Source organism: Otolemur garnettii, unplaced genomic scaffold (assembly GCF_000181295.1).
Source record: "Otolemur garnettii isolate 467f Iridium unplaced genomic scaffold, OtoGar3 scaffold00053, whole genome shotgun sequence".
Classification (NCBI taxonomy): domain Eukaryota; kingdom Metazoa; phylum Chordata; class Mammalia; order Primates; family Galagidae; genus Otolemur; species Otolemur garnettii.
The window spans coordinates 69,808-90,119 of record NW_003852448.1 but is presented as its reverse complement, the minus strand read 5'-3'; the positions used below and the strand labels follow the sequence as shown (position 1 = coordinate 90,119).

The 20,312-nt window shown below is 39.6% G+C and overlaps 1 protein-coding gene across 1 annotated transcript in view; it reads left to right on the top strand.

The window, feature by feature from the left end:
• Positions 1–2,964, top strand: part of AKAIN1 (A-kinase anchor inhibitor 1) — a 51,377-nt gene extending 48,413 nt beyond the window's left edge. Inside the window, exon 2 of the mRNA XM_012806467.1 lies at positions 2,765–2,964. Coding sequence (XP_012661921.1) covers positions 2,765–2,964 — 200 coding nt within the window. The remainder of the gene's footprint in view (positions 1–2,764) is intronic.
• Positions 2,965–20,312: the final 17,348 nt, after the last annotated feature.

Below are 20,312 nucleotides of genomic sequence, written 5' to 3'. Positions count from 1 at the left end.
CCAGGTGGGGTATGGGTTAGCCAGCGTCATTTGTGCAGATAAGGGTAATGTTGTAGGACATGGGAGAGCAGTAAGTTGGAAGGAAATGGAGTCCTCAGATAACCTGCAGAGCAGAGCCACCCCCACCCTGGCGTAGCTCTGCACTGTTACATGAGAGGGTGATAAATATCTCTGCCTGTGGGAGCTGTCCTAATATTGAGTCTCTCCATTTAGCAGTTGAGTCTATTCCCTAACACACAATGATAGACAAACATGAAGTACTTACTATGTGGCAGGAGATGCATGGAGTGCTACTACATGTTATGTCACTTAATTCTCTGGCAACCAGCTGAATAGGTACCACTCGCTTGTCTCATGGACGTTCAAACAGGCTTGGGGAGGTGACATATGTTGCCCAAGATTGCACGCTGTAAGTGGCAGAAAGGACTTGGAATCCCCGGAGTGGCTCAAAACACATACTCTTAATAGTTGACTCTAGTGTCTCTTAATATTAATGTTAAATACTATTCATTATTTCCACAGAAATTATTCAAAGTGTTCTTCTCCGCCACTTTCACGTTTCAGGCTGTTGCATGTCATGCCTCTGGACACATTCTCTGCTGGGCTTGTTGGAGATGTTCATTTTATCCTGCTTCAAAAAATATTGTTCTTTGTTCTGAATAAGTTGATCTTGCTTTGTTCACTAGATCGTATATCCCTCAGTGGATGGATTAAAAATGCTAAATACATGACAATGATATGTCTAAAGGGATAAGAGCTGTCTGGTCTTCCAGAATGACTCAATATTCTCTTATATTTCTCATAAATGTATAAATTCTGTTGTTAATGAATCACCCTGGTGAACCCTCTCCTTCAATTTTAAGTACATTTCCATGGTAGCAGCAGATTTGAAGAAAGAAAATATGTAAAAGATGGTTTTGAATACGTAATGGTGCCTGTTCTGTTTATCACTATGTAAAGCAGGGGCAATTTGCAGGTGGAGTTTAATGTTCTCCAGATTGTACCTTAATCAAATGTTACATTCATGGTCACTCTACCATGCATATGTTCATATTGAGTTTTCTGAGAAATAAATGAAAACTCTAAATGGCAGTTGCCTTAAAAAAGGTATATGTATTTTTTCTGACATGAAAGGGGTCTGAAGGTGGACACTGAGAACTGACATTATGGTATCTTGGTCACTGGGATCTCAGGCTCCTACTTTTCCTTCCAAAATCCCTGAAAATGGTTTCTATACTAAAGGTTCCCTCAAGGCTGCAGAGAGCCCTGGAATGATAACCATCAGGTCAGGGTTGCAGGTAATAGGATCAGGAGAGGGCAAAAGGCCTTAATCTGACCTTTTCTTTTTAAGTTCTTTTTTCCAGAATTTTCACTCAATAAACCTCCACTTCTACCTCATTGGTCAGAACTTAGCCGTACCTAATTACATAGCTTCTCAAATAAAATTAAGATTTTGTTTTTAAAGAAGAAAGAGAAGGGTCAGCGTTGGGTAGACAGCTTTGCTTTCTTATTAGAAACCTGCTAGTAGTCTAGCTCAGGGGCTGGCAGACTGGCCCACAGGCCAAATCTGGCCTAAGGTCTGTTTTTTACAGATATTTATTGGAACAAAGCCACACATGTGACTTAATCTGTGGCTGACTTCAGGTTTCAACAGCGGAGTCTACTACTTGTTTCAGAGCTTATGTGGCCCACAAGCCTAGTATGGTCCTTTATTGGAGAAAGTTTCCTACCCTCTGTCCGGGATCACAGGGGACAGCTTCTGATGAAGTGTTGCTTGGGCTGTGAGGCCGTGGCAGGAGCAGGCTCCATATGACCTGGGGATCATGTGTTCCTCTCCAGCCCCAGTGAGGTTACTGGGGTTACCTATCTGTGCTGGGCATAATTGGCTGTAAGTAACATGAAATCTGACTAATGAAGGATTGAACAAAAAGGAGTTATTTTATCATATACATAAGAGTCCAAAAGTACACGGTCCAAAACTGGAGCAGATGCTCGGTGCTGCCCTCAGAGCTGAGCTTTTCCCTTCTCCCCAGCCACGCCAAAGGTCGGCGTTCATCTCCGCGCTCAGAGTTGTAAGACACGTGGGCACCCCGAAGGCGACAGTCTGCAAGCCGCACAGGGAGAAGCAGGAGGTGCGGAGGGCAGGAGTCTGTCCCGTTCCCAAAACCTTTTCCGTGCTCATTACGGGGAATATCTCTCCACCAGCCACAGCGGTTCAGGAGTCAGGGGTGGTGAACTTGTTGGGGTGGGCACATTACTAGGGCAAAGAAAGTGGAGACTGTGTTGGGAAGAGAGAAGGGGAGACAGGTACAGGAGGGGCCCTTTCGTCTGCTATATCCACATCCCAGGATTCAATCAGCCATGGATGGAAAATATTGGGAAAAGATGTAATAAGAAATAATACAGCGGTAAAAAAAAATACAAATTTAAAAATTGATAATATTTACAGAGCATTTGTCTTGTGTTAGGTATTGTACATAATCTGGAGATGGTTTAGCTATACAGGATATATGTAAGGTCTATGCAAACACTACGGCATTTTAGATCAGAGGCTTGCGCATCCATGGATTTCAGTATCCACGGGGTATCCTGGGACTGTCCCCCGTGGACACACAGGGCACCGGTGTGTTCTAGTCCAGCGCCTCCTCATAGGTAACTGGGCGGATCTAGCGCGTTCTCACAGCCTTTCACCCCTACCCATCTCTGTCATGGTTCCTGAAATTAATTTCTCCTCTTTTCTCCTTCCTTTCATGTTTTTGGGTAGGTGAAAAACCTGGAAATGAGCCCGAAGAGGTGAAACTGCAGAAGGCCAGCAAACAGATTGTGCAGACTGCCATCCTGCGCGCTGTGCGGCAGGTGTCCCGGGAGAGCCGGCGGGAGGAGGCAGCCCGCGGCGGCGGCGGCGGCCGGGGCCGGGTCCAGCTGGGCGTGGGCGAGTTAACTAAGAAGCACGAAAAGAAGTAACGTGCTGGATTTGGCTCTTGTCACACGCTTGGTTTCCAGCCTTCCTCTTAGCATAGGATGCGTCGCCAAAATGTCGCCAGTAAAGCAAACCAAAGTGTCATCTGCAACCAGCGGTAGGACGAATTCCCGCGCGCCCTGGCTGAGAAGCACTGCTGCGAAAAAGCGCAGCAGTGACCCCACATTTATGCCGTGCCTCTGAAATGTCGTGGGGCCAAACGTGACACTGTAATCGCCGAAGTAGTTTTCAGCCCAGTTGTTTTTAAAGTTCTTTAATTAAAAGAGAAAGTCTTAGTCTTTTTTATTTACTGCTGCCTTTTATGCATTCTTTTGGTGACTTTAACTAGTAGTCTTCTCCCCGCCCAAAATACTGAGTACAGTATTGTGTTCCTTATAATATTTTAAAAAGACATGCTGGACGGTGAGGGAATGGAGTTTTGGCCACCTTCAATTATGTATTTGAAAGCTTTTATGAAGTGAGTTCCAAGCCAAGATCAAATTAAGCAAAGGCAAATTCTAAGACCACGTCCTACAGGGTCTTACCAAGTCTTATTTTTATATTACTTTTTAAAAGGAGTTCAGGCTTCTCAAAAACAATGCTTTAGTCACAATTCTCTGTATTATTTGAAAACTAGTGGGTACACCCTGTGCAGAAAACCTCTGGGATAGTATGGATGTCTCTTCCCAGGTCAAGATTAAAGAAAATAGGACAGGTGAGTCTGCATGTGCCAGTTGTCCAGGACTCGATTCTTTAGCAGCCCCACGAAGAACAACTAAAATTGTGGATTCCTTAAACTGCTGCCCCCCTGGAGATACTTACACTCGGCTCCGATTACCGGTGCAGCCCTTGGAAGGAAGTCTGGGGCCTTAAATGCTGGGTCATCACTGGGCTCTATAAATGCACTAGTACCTTACTCACTTTTCCCATTCATAAATTAGAATTGTTTCTGAGATTATAAAAACCACACAGGTTAGGACTGAATAACACCTAAAGTGGGAAAAGCAGTTTTCCAGTTCTGTGAAGTAGGAAAAGACAGTGGGAACAAGAAAGTGACCGCTGCGAATGCAGTTACAGAGCTGTGTGTGTACCCCCGGAAATAAAGCCACCTCTCCAGCGGTGGGACAGCTCCCTGCATCTCTCCGGTGCTGATAATGCACATCTTGTAGGAGTTGCCAGAGTCCCATTTCCTGAGCTTCACTCAGTGAGTCGGTGGTGCTACTGGGGGCAGAGGAAGTATTTGACCTTGGTTAGACCATTTTTGCTCTCCAAGTACTAATGGATACATTTGATTATTTTTATAAAAAGCTAATTACTAGCGTATAAAGTGTGAATGACACAATTAAGATATAATTTTCATGTTTCAATAGGTTGCAGTTTTCAGAATGAACACTTAGATAGATGAATGAAAAAAAATCTCTCATCCAGTTTGTTAGACCATCTCCTACAATGCACACATGGAATAAATTCACAGGGAGAATGGGTGGGGAGGAAGCAGAAGGGTTGAACATTTAAATATTGTTTATGTACAAATATTTTTAGCAGAACACCTATGAACTAAAGAATGAGTTTAAGTTGATGGAAAATCATATTACTGATGCTATATACTCAGATAGCACAGAGAGTGGGAAAGAAGGCATGCAGGCAAATGATTCAGGAGCACCTGCAAATAGGAAAGTCAACATGATGCTTGTAGTCTGCAAGGGATCTTGAACTGTCTACTAAGAAGTCTGGGTATAATCAGCCTTGGTTTTTGCTGTCATATGGCAGACAGATATAAACACTCTGTCTTTGCTCTAGGTGTGTTTGTGCTAATAAATTGGAACTCTTTGGAACATCATATTAACCTATGTACTTAAATGTTATTTATAAATAAAATGTATCCAGCTTTGAAATATGTTGTAATTTTAAGCAAAATTTTCTATACCCTGCAGTTTGGATCATTCTGTATGTGGGTCTTATCTTTCTAAGGCTACACCAGGCTGTTTGCAAACCCCTAGATGTCATGACCCGGGAAGTGCTTCTTTAACGGCTCTTTCAGTGTGACTGTCTGAGGAACCCATGGGATGGTGGGTACCCTGGATGGAGTGGAAAAGGAAGTAAAAGCAGTTGGATCTGGAAGGTCAAGTGTCTGTCATAATCTTTCTGACCTGGAAAGTCTACAGCAAGGAATGTAGATACTGTTGAATTCTCAGAAGAACAAAAGGAAGTTAAGGAACCCTTGCACTCAGCAGTAGATGCCCCGATACATGCATTGTATCTTTCTAAGTATAAAGGTGAAATTACGAGGTTTTACAAGGGGCCTATAGAAATTCATCTGGCATAGATTAAGGTGGGTTTCCACTTGGTTATTACCAAAAACCAGCACACAGCTTTTGGTTTCAGAACAAGAGGGAACACTAATTTAATGTCCTTTGTCTTCCTGATTCACTCCAGACATGGGCTTCCCATCTCAGTTCGTTCAGTTGTTTTTCTCTTGCTTTGCCTGCCCTTAGGAAGACTAAAGAAAGTCATCCCTTTGTGTTCTGTTGTTTTGCTACAAACATCATCTATCCAGTGAAAAGAGTGTTGTTAATTGATACAGAAACAACTAGCTAGTTCCTAGGCTCCCTCCCTTCCTTTCATTTTCTTTTTTATCTGCTTAATCTCCCCTTACAGTGGGATTTCAGGTTCCAAAGAAATAAACCAATTATTTAAAAATAAGTACTGAGTCACTTCAGAGATGAATAAGTGACCATTATCAAGGCCATTTTAAAGATTTTATGAAAAATATGTATGTCAAACACCACACTGTACCCCAGAAGTGCATTAATGTACATAGTTACCACTCAATAAAAAAAGAAAAGAAAAGAAAAGAAAAAATAGCTCAAAAAAAGAGGAACCTTTTAATTTATTTGCTTTAATAGCTAATCTAGTAAAATACAGTAGGGAATAAAATCTCAGAAAAATCCTTTAACTATAGTACCTAAACAGATGTAAAGACTAATGGTTGAGCCCAGTTTGGTGGCACAAGACTGTAGTCTCAGTTACTTGGGGGGCTGGTGGGAGGATCACTTGAGCCCAGAAGTTTGAGGTTGCTGTGGGCTATGATGATGCCATGGCACTCTATCCAGGGTGACAGAGTGAGACTCTGTCTCAAAAACAAACAAAAAATACCCCAAACCAAACAAACAAAAAACCCCAAATGCTCAATACGAAGGTCATTTACGAAGGTAAATTTTTAGGCTGGCATCAAATCACTTCATAGCAACATTTAATCCCCTAACATAAGGGAGAAAGGGCTACAAAGGAGCTCTGAAGAAAGGAAAGTGTAAGGTAAGGTTTGAGGTTGCTGTGAGCTAGGATGATGCCATTGCACTTTACAAAGGGCAACAGAGTGAGACTTGGTCTCAAACAAACACAAGCCCAACAACAAGAACAAATACCAATGATATATTCATAGGAGGTCTCTAAAGTAATCAAATTCACAGAGACAGAAATGGTGGACACCAGGGGCTGGGGAGCAGGTGGTGAGTTAGCATTTCATGGGGACATAGTTTCAGTCCAGGCTGGAATGCAGTGTCTTTTCACAACGGTGTCAAACTCAAGCAATTCTCGGGCCTCAGCTTTCTGATCATGGGACTATAGCATCCAGTACTTTCCCTGGCTGGAATTATTATTTTAATTATCTTATCAGATTGTTCAATGCTAGGATACAGAAATGCAGCTGATCTTTGTGTTTTGATTTTGTGCGCTGCAACTTTGCTGCTGCCTTCATTTATTTGTTCTAGCAGTTTGATCACGGATCCTTCAGGGTTTTCTCCCTAATATGATCAAGTCATGTATAAAGAGGGAAAATTTTACTTTTTCCTTTCTAACTTGAATGCTCTTTTTTTCTTTTCTCACTGCTCTGGTCAAACTCCCACTACGATGTTGAACAAAAGGGGTGACTAGGCCATCGTTGTCTTGTTCCTTATCGTAGGAAGCAAACTTTGTGTCAGATATTATTCCCAGCAAAGATGTCACTTAAGAAGAAAGGCAAGTATAAAAAATAACTTAAAGGGCAGTGCCTGTGGCTCAAAGGAGTAGGGTCCCGGCTCCATGTGCCAGAGGTGGTAGCTTCAAATCCAGTCCCGGCCAAAAACAAACAAACAAACAAACAAAAAAAAACTGCAAAAAAAAACCCCCAAACTTAAAATGTTACCTGTACTCAAGGTCACTTGTGAATCATCTTCTTGACCAGGAACTTTAGCCAACTAAGACATGAATTAAAGACTTTAAGAAAGGAGAAGCTGGGGCAAAAGGACGGTTAAGAGCAGTGAATATAAAGTGAATATTACATACCTGTGAACATTATAGCTAAAAATAAACACATAAATTCTTATATCTTGACAGCATAAAATATAACTTGCAAAAATCAGGAGGTGGGCAAGAGAAATGAGATCATGATAAAGGACTTTATCTTTTAGTAAAAAGAGAGAATGTCCAGTTTAGCAGTCTATTTAATAAACTTTCAAGGATGCCCACCCCTTATTAGATTTCATAATTTGTCTTCTTAACCTTAGGGGAATGTATTAGAGAACAGTATCTGATGATAAAGAAAGAGTTATTTTTTTTTTTAGTTTCCACGTAGTGTCTTTCATTAAATTAAAAAAAAAAAGAAGTATAATGTTTGTAGGAGGACTGCTGAAAAGTATCAGCCATGTAGTCATGTCACATGAAAAATAGTATCAGCAGTGGCTGGATACTTTCTGGATAGCCCTCATCTATTTTTATTGTGTCCTTTTCCATTGGAATAATTGGAATAATTCCTAATATCATACATGCCCCACTGTTGTCTTATTTTTCTGCTGAAGCTCATAGGACTTAGGTTGCACATGAAGACCCAGAGTGATTTTTCCACTGAGAAAAGTAATCCCTTTGATCCTTAGACTTAGGCCACAGATCTAAGTAATAAAAGAAGGAAAAGAACCACTTTTCTACTATAGTGCTTTTTCTTTTAAAAGCAAGTTATTATTCTTTCCTTAGCTGATTTCTGCTGTCACGATACGCCTCACACTTGTGTCTAAGAATCAATGCTCTTACATTCTCGTGCATGAATGCTCCACTAATTAAGTTACATGGGCAGCCAAAGCTGTTGCCATTTCCCTATTCACAGATGGCTTCTTGCTATAAATAGCTGTCACTTTTTGCCTGTGAGTCTGTTCTAGTTGTAGTTGTGTATTCAGCCTACACGAAGGACAAGCCAAAATTACCAGGGAGGGAGCTAAGGTCCCAGGAAAGCCCTTCAACAGTGATGGACAGGAGATGGTGGATAAATACCCCAGACTTCTTGCCCTGCAGGTGGGCCAACTCTGAGGCTTGTTCCACAGTCCCAAAGTGGTTGCTACCTCTTAGCGTCTCAGGTGGGCAGGGCTCTTGCCTTCTTTCTCTCTCTCTTATCCACCTTCATGTTGGTGTTTCTTAGGATGAGTTTCCATGTGAGAAACTTCCTATAAAAGAAAATGTGGTTGCTGATGATTGGTGTCTTGTCACATGAAAATTGGATCAGCCTTTCTGCAGATACAATCCGGTCCAAGTGATACTGAGCAGTAGCTGGTATCTTTCAGAAACAGACACCAAAGTAAAAGACTCCGAACTTAGATGTGTTGTGCATTTTAGTCTCATTATGGGTATCTTTGTTGTCTTGAGATTGATTTATCTCAATTCTGTTGTCCAAGTTGGCTAGGTGATAACCATTGGACTCACATGAACATCACATGAGCAGGCACTGGAGGCTGCTCTACTAAGGGGAAGTGGAGGAGAGATGACTGCCAGGCCATGCAACTTACAGATCTAAAGAACTGAGATGTAACAGGGAGGAAACAAATTTCAAGTTCAATAATTTCACCTGTGCCTTCCTTACTAAGACCAAATACTTTTGGCAAGTCTTGGCAAAGAAACATCCCTTTAAAATTGTGTATTGTTTTTCTTATGCTTTACAATTAAAGATTGTCCTTTGAAATCAGGAGGCCTCTATCTCCAGGTATAGTTGATGAAAACACTCTGTGACAGTCTTTCAGTAGATGTATCACAATTATGTAATTATTTCTCTAATTTTTAGATTATTTGATATCTGTTTCCAAAGCTAGATGGTAGGCTTCATGAAAGTAGGCACTATGTCTTTCTTGATTAATTTGTATCCAAATACAGTCTTAGCAAAAAGCAAACACCCAGTCACTACTTGTTGAACAAGTAAATACACACAAAATTCCTGTATGACATGAACTGATTTAATTTTTATGAGCCTTCATTTCCTTCTCTGTAAAACACAACTTGGAGGTGGGGCCTGTAGCTCAGTGGTTACAGCGCTGGCCACATACACTGAGGCTGGCTGGTTTGAACCCGGCCTGGGACCACTAAAAAACAACAATAGCAACTGCAACAAAAAATAGCCGGGCATTGTGGTGGGCACCTGTAGTCCCAGCTACTTGGGAGGTTGAGGCAAGAGAATTGCTTAAGACCAAGAGTTTGAGGTTGCTGTGCGCTGTGAAGCCATGGCACTCTACCCAGGGCAACATAGTGAGACTCTGTCTCAAAAACAAACAAACAAACAAACAAAACCCACAAGTTGGCGATCACTAAGCTTTCTAAATTTAAAATTAGATGATTCTATGGGTTTTTTCTGTGTGTGTTTTGTATTGATTTTTGGCTTCAGTGTACAGGTTGATGAATTTTTATATATTCATATAATCAGATAAGCATTACCAGGTTGATATCAAGCATCCTTATCAACTAGCAGGTTTCGTTATGTCCTTGTGAAACTTAAACAAAATTCTGACCTAGATAATCAGAGATTAGTTTTACTTTGTGTTTTTTGAATTTCATATAAACAAAATCATGCAGTATATGCTTCCGAGTTGGGGGGTGAGGGTATTTTTTCTTCAGTATTTTGTCTAAGAGATTTCCTCATGTTACTGCAAACAGCAGCAATTTGTCGTTTTTGTTTGCTGGGTGTTCTGTTACATAAATATGTCACCACTTATTTATCCATTCTACTACTGAATATGAGGGTTTCTCTCCTGCCAACTTTGGCTATAATAAATAAAGCTGCTATAAATATTCTTGTACATATCTTTGGGTAGACACATGCTACTTCCCTTGAGTTACTATCCAGGAGCAGAATTTCTAAGAAGTTTCCCTTGTGGTAGTATTCATTTATCCTCCTATTAGTAGTTCGCATTGTTTCATGTTTCAGGCAGGCCCCGTCCTTCTAAAGACACTTTGTTTCTCAAGCATTTTGAGATTATGGGGAATTTTACTCTGCCATTACAGGCCTCGCTTTCCCTGCCTCCTACGTATAGTGCAAGGATTCAGCAAGCGTCCTCTGGGGAAACTGGCTTCACTGTGGCTACTTCAGTCAGATTCTGCCATCTGACTGTCAGAATCCTTGCCGATAGATTTTCCTCCAGTCTCCATGCAGACCCCCTCTTCCTTCCCCTTATAAGAAAATAGCTGGTGATAACTCATTCAGGAAGGCCTTCCCTCATCTGGAATTCCAGTACGTCTAGATCCTATTCATTTCTCATCACTCTGCTTTACTTAAAGGATGCTTTGGGCAATTTTTCCACTCTTTTTTTTTTAGCTGCTACAGTGGAGCATTGGTCGATAGTCCGCCCAAAGTAGAAATCATCTGATTCTATGAATTATTAATCTAAGCCATGTAGACATGTTGGTATCAGTGGTATTGTACTAGTTAAAGCTCATTTTACTATATTGGAATCAAGCATGAGAATTGAAATTCAACTTTCAGTTTGGTTTATGTTTTTTTATTCTATTTTCTTTGGTTTGTAATTTAGACAGGATCTTACTCTGTTGCCCAGGCTAGAGTGCCGTGGCATCAGCCCAGCTCACTGCAACCTCAAACTCCTGGGCTCAAGAGATCCTTCCTCCTGCCTCAGCCTCCTCAATAGCTGAGCATACAGGTGTCAACCACCATCCTTGGCTAGATAAAAAAAATTACAGAGATGGAGGTCTCACTCTGTTGCCCAAGATTGTCTTGAACTCCTGAACTCAAGTAATCCTCCTATCTCAGCCTGATTTGTTTTAGAATCATTGAAAGCATCCTTTGGAAACTACTTACTTCATTGATATGCTTTCTGATATGCAGTGTTTGTGGCAAGAAAATTTTTTCAGGATCATAGTCATTTAAAATTATGCTTGAAGTGAGTAATAAAGGAGCCCAGTGTTATTAAATATCAGCCCTTTTCAGCTCTTGTCTTTTCAATCCAAATTTCTGTAAATCTTGCCCTATTCCTTCCACAGCAGTGATTTTTAACTGATTTGCCACAACACACTGGCATGCTGGGAGAGGACCTCAGGATCTTCTGGTGTGCCATGAAAAATTGAAAGATCGTTAATTAAATTATTTTTGAACAAAGTTTAAAGCACAAGTAAGAATATATATATGTAAATTTTTGACCAACATAGTTTAAGTGTGCTGTGGAAATTTAACTATAGGTTCAAGTGTGTTGTGAGATAAAACATGTTGAAAAACACTGCTCCAACCAATCTCTTCCCTACCTCCACTAAACTTTGGCCTGATCATTATCATCCCTAAATAATTTTATTTATTTATTTTGTAGTTTTTCTCCAGGGACAGATTTAAACCTGCCACCTCCAGGATATGGGGCCGGTTCCCCACTCCTTTGAGCCACAGGTGCCTCCATCCCTAAATAATTTTAAATCCAACTACAAAAGGAAGAGGTGAAAGGAAGAAGGAAGAATAGAGACAGAGGGCTCAAATGAATACAGTGAGGAGTAAGTTTCCTTGGGTATGTGTGTACCAGCACACCTGCACCCGTGCACACCTGCACCTTGCACACATGTGTTTGTGTCTGGTGGGGTGTGTTCACTTTCTAAGTCCAAACACATATATTTAGAATGAAATTAAGTAAGTTCTTTTTGGTCTTGGTTCTAAATGAAAAGTAGGCCTGTTCTGTAAGAATAAACTAAATAAATATTTAACAGAAATACAGTTGACCCTGGAACAACACTGTTTAAACTGCCTGGGTCCACTTATGTGCTGATGGTTTTCAACCAAACAAAGATCGAAAACACAATATTTACAAAATGTGAAAACTCTGGGTACATAGGGTTGATTTCCATATATTCAGGGTCCACACAACCAGCTGTGTGACTTGAGTATGAGTGGATTTGGGTACATGAGGGAATCCTGGAACCAAACCCCTGAATATACTGAGGGATAACTGAAAATTTGCATAAAAACTAGATATTTAGAATTTCACTCTTTTTCAGAGGGAGGAACTCTGTGGCATCTAGAAAATGACAATGAATGTCTGAACCTTTTTAGACATATGACTATGATTTCCTAGAAACTCACCAGCCAGACCTTCAAAGAGAATTCTTCATTTGAATTGAGTGATAAAGTCAGAGTTTTGAAAAAACTAACCAACCAAAAAAAAGCCCCACATGACAAAAATATCCTCCATTATTTCTGTAAAGTGGTTTTTTTTTTTTTTTTGGAGTAGCTTACAATTCTAATTTGTTTCAAACAATTTATTTTAATTTTTACTGAGTTAAAGGTTTATTGATAAAATAATTTGAGGTGAAATAATAGGATCTATTATAAATAACTCTGGATGCTAACATCTGTTCAAAACTGATTAGATTTGTGTCCCAAAGCAAATATGCTTACTTTTCTGGTTTACCTGGTCTTTATCATTTCAGAGAAAGAGGATCATTATACCAATTCTATTTGCTGTTAGTCATATTGGCTGTAATTGGTATTAAAAGGTGTCACTAAAGTAGGCCCTGTGGAGTTCTAAGCATTAAGTGAATGGAAAACTATCTAAGCAAATTCATCTAAATAGAAGCTGAAAACACGGCCAAGACCACTAGCAGATTTCTTCATTTGATGAAATAAACAGGTTAAGCATTTGCCTAGGCTTGTAGTAAAAGGCCCGAGTTTTTTGTTGTCCACTTGATTTACGAATTTTTTCCTTAACCCTGCTTCATTTTTTCTTGCCTTCCCAGGATAGAGGTAATCCTGGGCTAGGTGTTCTCATACCATGTGCATGAGAGCATGGGACTGACTCATAGGAAGGTTGATCTTTAAAATAATTCCAAGTTAATATAATTTTTCTCTAGTCTAATTCTATTTATACTTCTTCCTACAAAAGCAACACCTAATCTCTTAAAAGCTATATCCCTTGGTTAAAGATCTAGTTGCAGATCTCAGAGGATTGCCTTTTGTCCTTGACCTACATGAGATAACCATTTAGAAGTGGAGAGGAGCAACTGTGTTGAGCTCCCCATAGAGGGGAAAGTGTGTCAATAATGTTCTTCAGGGGATTCGTTCATGAAAATATGTGTGAATGGACATGTTTCGAAAAGTTCAAGGTATTGTGCACATTTATCCAGTTTAGAATTTGTGATACTAGGAACTGAGTCAAAACCATCATTTTCAGATGGTTTTCAGATGCAGAAAGGGAAAGGGAGGTAAAAAGTTATGTATGCAAATGCTTCTAATATAAAGTAGAAACTAACATGTCGAATAAAATATAAAATGGTGAAAGAGAGCAAAAACATTTCCATGGAGGGAAAGATATATCAGCTAAATAGAGAAGGAAAATAAAATAAAAGAAAAGAAAAGGCCATTGTTTCAAATAAACTTTCTACATTATTTTTTGTAGGGGGCTGTGGGTCACAATTGTAATCCCAGCACTCTGCGGTTCTGAGGTGGGTGGATTGCTTGAGTGCAGGAGTTCAAGACCAGCCTGAGCAAGAGTGAGACCCTGTCTCTAATAAAGAGAGAAAAACTGACCCAGTGTTGTGGCAGCCACCTGTAGTACCAGCTATTAGGGAGGCTGAGATAGGAGGAATGCTGAAGCCCACGAGTTTTAGGTTACTGTGAGCTATGATACCTTGGGCACTCTACCCAGGGGAGTAGAGTGAGTCTCTGTTTGGATGAAAAAAAAGTGTTTTTCTACAAACATTTTTTCCCAGATTTTAAAAATAATATATATTTTATATTATTTTTTATAAAAAATGAAACAATTATATATATGTATATATACAAATATATAAATATATAAAATAACATATTTATATAAATTATACAAAATATACATATATATAAAATAAACATATAACTATATATAATAATAATTATACAAAACATACATAAATATATATATTTTACAAAATATGTACAAATATATATATTTTTTACAAAAAAAAAATATATATATATATATATATTTTGTGCTTTTTGGCCGGGGCTGGGTTTGAACCCGCCACCTCCACCATATGGAGCTGGCGCCCTACTCCTTGAGCCACAGGTGCCACCCCAAAATATTTTTTAATATATAAAAAATGTTTTGTAAATTATAATGTTAAGTAGAAATTATAGGAGGTCATTATATTGGACTAAGCTCCTGCACTAGTCTTCAATAGATCTGATTAAAAACCTAAATGGAGTCACCCATGTGCACCAAACCAAAACTAAGTTGATATCTGATCTTCTGAGAAACCAGGACAGAGTTAATGGCAATTTCTCAAACAGACCAGTTTCGATGTTCAGTCAGCTTGATAATGAAGTGCCCTCTTTTTTTTTTTTTCGTCTTTCCTAAGACAGTGTCTATCTCTGTTGCCTGAACTAGAGTATAGTGGTGTCATCCTATTTCACAGCAAGCTCAAACTCTGGGGCTCAGACAATTCTCCTGCCTCAGCCTCTTGATAGTAGGGGCTACAGGTGAATGCCACCATACCTCACTAATTTTTTTTTATTTTATGTAGAGACAAGGTCTCACTATTTTGCTCAGAATGGTCTAGGACTCCTGGCCTCAAGCAGTCCTCCTGCTTTGGCCTCCCAAAGTGTTGGACTCTCTTTTTTAATACTTGATCTGGCCAGGAGTAGTGGTTTAATCCTATAATCCTGGCCCACTGAAGTCTGAAGTGGGAGGATCCTGTGAGCTCAGGAGTCTGACACCACTCCCAGCAAGAACAAGACTCTGCTGCTACCAAAAACAGAAAAAAATTATATGGGCCTGTTGGTGGGCACCTGTAGTCCCTGCTACTTGAGAGGCTGAGGCAGGAAGATGGTGTGAACCCTAGTTTGAGGTTACTGTGAGCTAGGACAAGGCCATTGGAGACTATCTCAGAAAAACAAAACAAAACAAAATAAAACAAAAACCTTGACCTGAAATAACCTGATGTCAATCATCAATTATATTTACTTTTGTTAGAAAATGACCAATCTTGTATCTGCTTTCTTTAGTTCTTTTTCTGTCCATACAGCCAAGCTTCACTGCTTGACTCTTTGGAACACTTATTCTATTTTATGGATTCGAGGGATGCCTGACTTATTGTGATTATAGAACTGTTGTAGAATCATAATAAAGGCAGCTAAGATGTTTAAAATAAATTAGAGCTGGTAGTTTGGGAGGCCAAGGCAGGGGCATTACCTGAGCCCGTGAGTTCGAGGCTGCAGTGAGCTGTGATCATGCTACTGAATTCCAGCCTGGGTTACAGAGCAAGATCCTGTCTCTTAAATAAAGAAATTTGTTACAATTTTGTCTTTTGAGGATAGCTTTCCTCTTTCTGTCTGGTTCTAGCTCCTGCCACTTTCTACCCAACATGCTAGGCTCTACTAGTCTCAAAATACTTATAGTTAGTTTCTCTTTGCTTTTTCACCTCTACATTTGTGATCATGTAGCTGCCTCTGCCTATGACAGTTTCCCCAACCTGTTTTATCTTATAAACTTTCATTTACTTTAAAGAATTAGCTCAAGTATCTTATCTTCCAGGAAGTATTTCTCACACCTTTATGTCTTCATTCATTCAGACACTCATGCTGGTCTAAACCCAGGCTTTTGTGTGCCCCAAACTCCCAAGGAGCTCTTTCTTGATATCTACAACATAGGCAAGTTTGTTGGCTAACGTGTCTTTCCCCAGTTAGGATTTGGTTTATAAATCCTTCCAGGGCAAGTACTATGTCTTAGGAATGATTCTTATAGTCTCACAATATAGCACACAGTTCTTTAGTCACACAATGTGGTTTGGACTCACCAAATGTGGAATTGAGTGGTACTTTTCAACTTTCCAACATGTATGTTGAGCTAGGCTATATCTTAAGGATGAGTCACAGATGAAGGTGAGGAGGTCCCTCTTGGTCTGACCTTTTTTGTGGATGTGTGATGAACTGAGTGAAGAATCTTTTTACCTCTAATCATAATCATCTTTGTTAGCTACTTAGAGGTGTTTCAGGCCTGTGACTTACATTATCTTATGACAGGAATCACTTTCAGGGGTTCTCAACCTGCAGGTCACAACCCCTTTGGGGGTCGAATGACCCTTTCACAGGGGTCACCTAAGACCATCCTGCATATCAGATATTTACACTGTGATTCATAATAGTAGCAAAATTATAGTTATGAAGTAGCAACAAAAATAATTTTATGGTTGGGGGTTACCACAACATGAGAAACTGTATTAAAGGGTCACAGCATTAGGAAGGTTGAGAAACACTGATTTATATCAAAGGGTATTCAATAACAACCTGTTCATCTACTCTGTGAATCAGAAAACTTTATAGAAAATGTGAACATTTATGTCTGTGTTAAAGAAAATAATCACTTTTATGTATTGTCCCAGTTGAGAGTGATTCAATTCCAATTCTTTAGCAGCCACGTAGAGAAGTTTAAAGAGATCTTCGGGTCTTATAAAAATGCTAACACTTCATGTCATCTCCAGTAGCATCAGCCTTCTCTATATTGCTCATGGCTATTTTCATCTCTTTTGCCATCATTAAAGTTTACCCCTTGACATGAACAGAACCTTCTCCAAGGAAGACAGATGAATGGCCAGAAAACCCATGAAAAAAATGCTCATTGTCCCTAGTCATCCAAGAAATGCAAATCAAAACCACCTTGAGATATCACCCAACCCCAGTGAGAATAACCCACATTACAAAGTCTCAAAGCTGCAGTTGCTGGTGTGGTTGTGGAGGGAGGGAAACACTTTTACGCTTTTGGTAGGATTGCAAATGAATACACCCTCTTTGGGAAAAAATATGGAGAATCCTCAAAGGGATAAAACTAGACCTTCCCTTCTATCTTGCAATCCCATTATTAGGTATCTACTCAGAAGGAAAAGAAATCATTTTACCATAAGGATATTTGCACTAAGATGTTTATCACAGCTTGACCCACAATTGCCAAGATGAGGAATCAACCCAAGTGCCCATCAATCCTTGAATGGATTAATAAACTGTGGCCTATGTATACCATGGAATACTATTCAGCCATAAAAAGGTGATCCTACATCTTTTGTATTAATCTGGATAGAGTTGGAGAACATTCTCTTTAATAAAGTATCACAAGAAGGGAAAAGCAAATATCCAATGCACTGAATACTAACATGAGACCATAGATGAACAGCTACATACACACAATAAAAAACACAATTAAATTCAAGGGCAGGGGAGAAGGAAGAGAGGGGAGGTGGGAGGGGGATTTGTGTGCTCTCATCTAATAGGTACAGTGTAAGGGTATATGGCACACTTCCTGGGTGAAGGGGCTTAGCTACAACCTGGACGTTACCTAACAAATGCAAATGATGTAACCTAATTGTTTGTGCCCTCGTATTAATCTAAAATTAAAAAAGAGATAAATAAAAAAAAATTACCCCTGAAGTATACTGAAAGTATTGCCAAACCAGAAGAGAGAATATGACTGCTGAGCAGATGGTGAACAGTGCTCAGGAGGGAGTCCCAACAGTGACTTCTGATAGGCCATTCAAAACAGAAGCCAAGCAAAGACTGAATTAAAATGTATTTTTGTTAAATCCTTCAGAAAAACACATTTATTCATCTAAGACCTACAGCCTTCTATGTCCAAGTATGTTTTCCCAAGGTTTTGAATGACCCTTGAGTTTTTTGTCCTCTTATCTACTTCAGAATTTCAGATGATAGTTTAAGTAATATATTCTCTAAATCTAAGTGGCAGGATAAAACTTTCACTACCAAGAAATGAGTCTGAAGAGATGTTTTGAAGTTTTGGTAAACAGAGGGATAAATACTGTTAGCAGGTGGAATAAACATAATTTATCTCATTTATTATTATTCTTTAAAAATACTTTGGCCTACTCAGTTATATTTCACCCTTCTACCATAGGGTCCTACTCTTGCTTCTAGTTTATGCCTTAGTCTAAAGTTTACTGGTCTCTTCCTCTTGAATGGAGCCCAGGGAATGCTTCCTCTTTGCAATCTGAGGGTTTGCTGAAAAATCAACTGCAAAAGGCAGGTTAATTAGAGGAAAGGCACACAAATTTATTTAAGTTGTACACAAAGGGAGAATCCTAGAGTGATTGTCTGCCCTCCAGGCAATCAGAAGTTTATATACCACCTTGGCAAAATAGGCTATGAGAAGAGGGAGAAGAGGAATTCTTTTGAGGGGCAACAAGGATTACTATGGAGAATCAATGAATATGGGAACAGAGATTAACTTATAAGTAATATTCTTTGATAGTGAAAGGGTCTCTTTAAGTGTGGTTGCATTCTTGGCCTTATGAAGAGGGAAAAGAAAAAGCAATTATTCTCTTTGGTGGGTCTGGATCCTCCAAAGGAATTTCAACTTCTAAAAGGAAAGGTGGGGAGGTGGTCAGAGAGGCTTCAAGTCTTCTTCAGGTCAGTATGTTAAAGCACCATATTTTGAGGTGTCCGTTTCAGAGACCCAACGATCTGTTAGGTGCTTATGTAATTAGCAATAATAATTATGGTAATCAATATAACTACAGAAGCCAAGAGAGCAATGACCTCCACTTCCTTGCCTGGCACCCTCTGTGTCCTCAATATACATTTGTTGGGAGTGATGTTACCAAAATGGCAGAGGAGAAACAATCTGTCTTCACTGTCCTCCAAGGGAAACGAAAAACAACTATCCAATGCCAGGATTATTTTCATTAATAACCCAGTGCTCAGGTTGTGGCTGTGATGATCCTGGGGCCACAGAGAAGTGAAAAACTGTAAGCAGAAGACAGAAGGAACAGATTTCTCTGTCCGTGACATTCTTCCTTCAAACTGGCAGCCATTGCACAGAAAGCTCCCCATAGACTAATGGTTTCCACACTGGAAAAAATGAGGTTAAGGCAGACTGCCATCTTCCCCATTAACTTGGGGAAAGCCATTCCTGCATTAACCCTTGGGAAGCATTGCAGATGGCTATGGGGAAAGGGAGCCTGAGGGAAGATGGAGATAGACACTGAAGGCTTGGCTAGGAGCCCCTGTGTGTGAAACTAAGGGGTTGGTCTCTATCTCTGACAGAGAAGATGCTAAATCACGGAGGCAGTTCAGCAGCTCCATGCTGTAGGAGGATATCCCTGGATTCTCTAGCCTCCCCAAGCAACTGGCTAGAGGAATCTACTTTGGGATCACCTCTTCCCATCAAGGTGGAATGGGGCTTTGAACATTTGTAAGAGCTGTGGCAAAGCTAGGCTTAGGGTGCCATCTAGTGCCAAGGGATAGTAATACAGGGATGAAAGGATCAACAGGCACATTACAGAATCTCTAAACACACTCATTCTCAAACAGGAAAGAAAGAAAAAAAAATACTAACCGAGACAGCAAAAACCTAAATAAGTAGCCTTACAATGTGAAGACATAGACATATATCCATAAGAAACAACATCAGACAGGGAACCATGACCTCCTCAAATGGACCAAGGAAGGAGGCAATCACCAGCCTCAATGAGATGGAGCTATGTGAGCACTCAGATCAAGAGTTCAAAATTGCAGTTTTGAAAGAAACTCAGTGAACTTGAAGATAATACGGAAAAGCAATCCATAAATTTATCAGAGAAATTTCACAAAGACATTTAAATAAAATAAAGAAAACAAATCAACAGAAATCCTGAAATGGAGAGATACATTAGTTGAACTAAAACATGCATCAGAGGATACGTTGATAGCAGGATTGATCAAGTAGAAGAAATAGTTAATGATATTGAGGGCAAACTATTTGAAAATATAGTCAGAGGAGAAAAAAGTGAAAAAGGAATGAAGAACACCTGTGAGTCCTAGAAAATTACCTTAAAATATAAGAGTCCTTGGTCTTTAAGAAGGAATTGAGAAAGACTAAGGGGTAGAAAAGTTATTGAAAGAAATAGTTACAAAAACCTTTCCAAAATTTGTATTTTTCTCCTGTAGAAATACATAAATATGCAGTTTCCAAAAGGTCAAAGTTCACCAGATTCCACCCAAGTAAGACTTGGGCACATAATAATTAAACTCTTAAAGGTGAAAGACAAAGAGAAGACCTTAGAAACACTTAGTGAATAGAAGCAAATAACATATAAAGGAGCACTGGACTGTGGG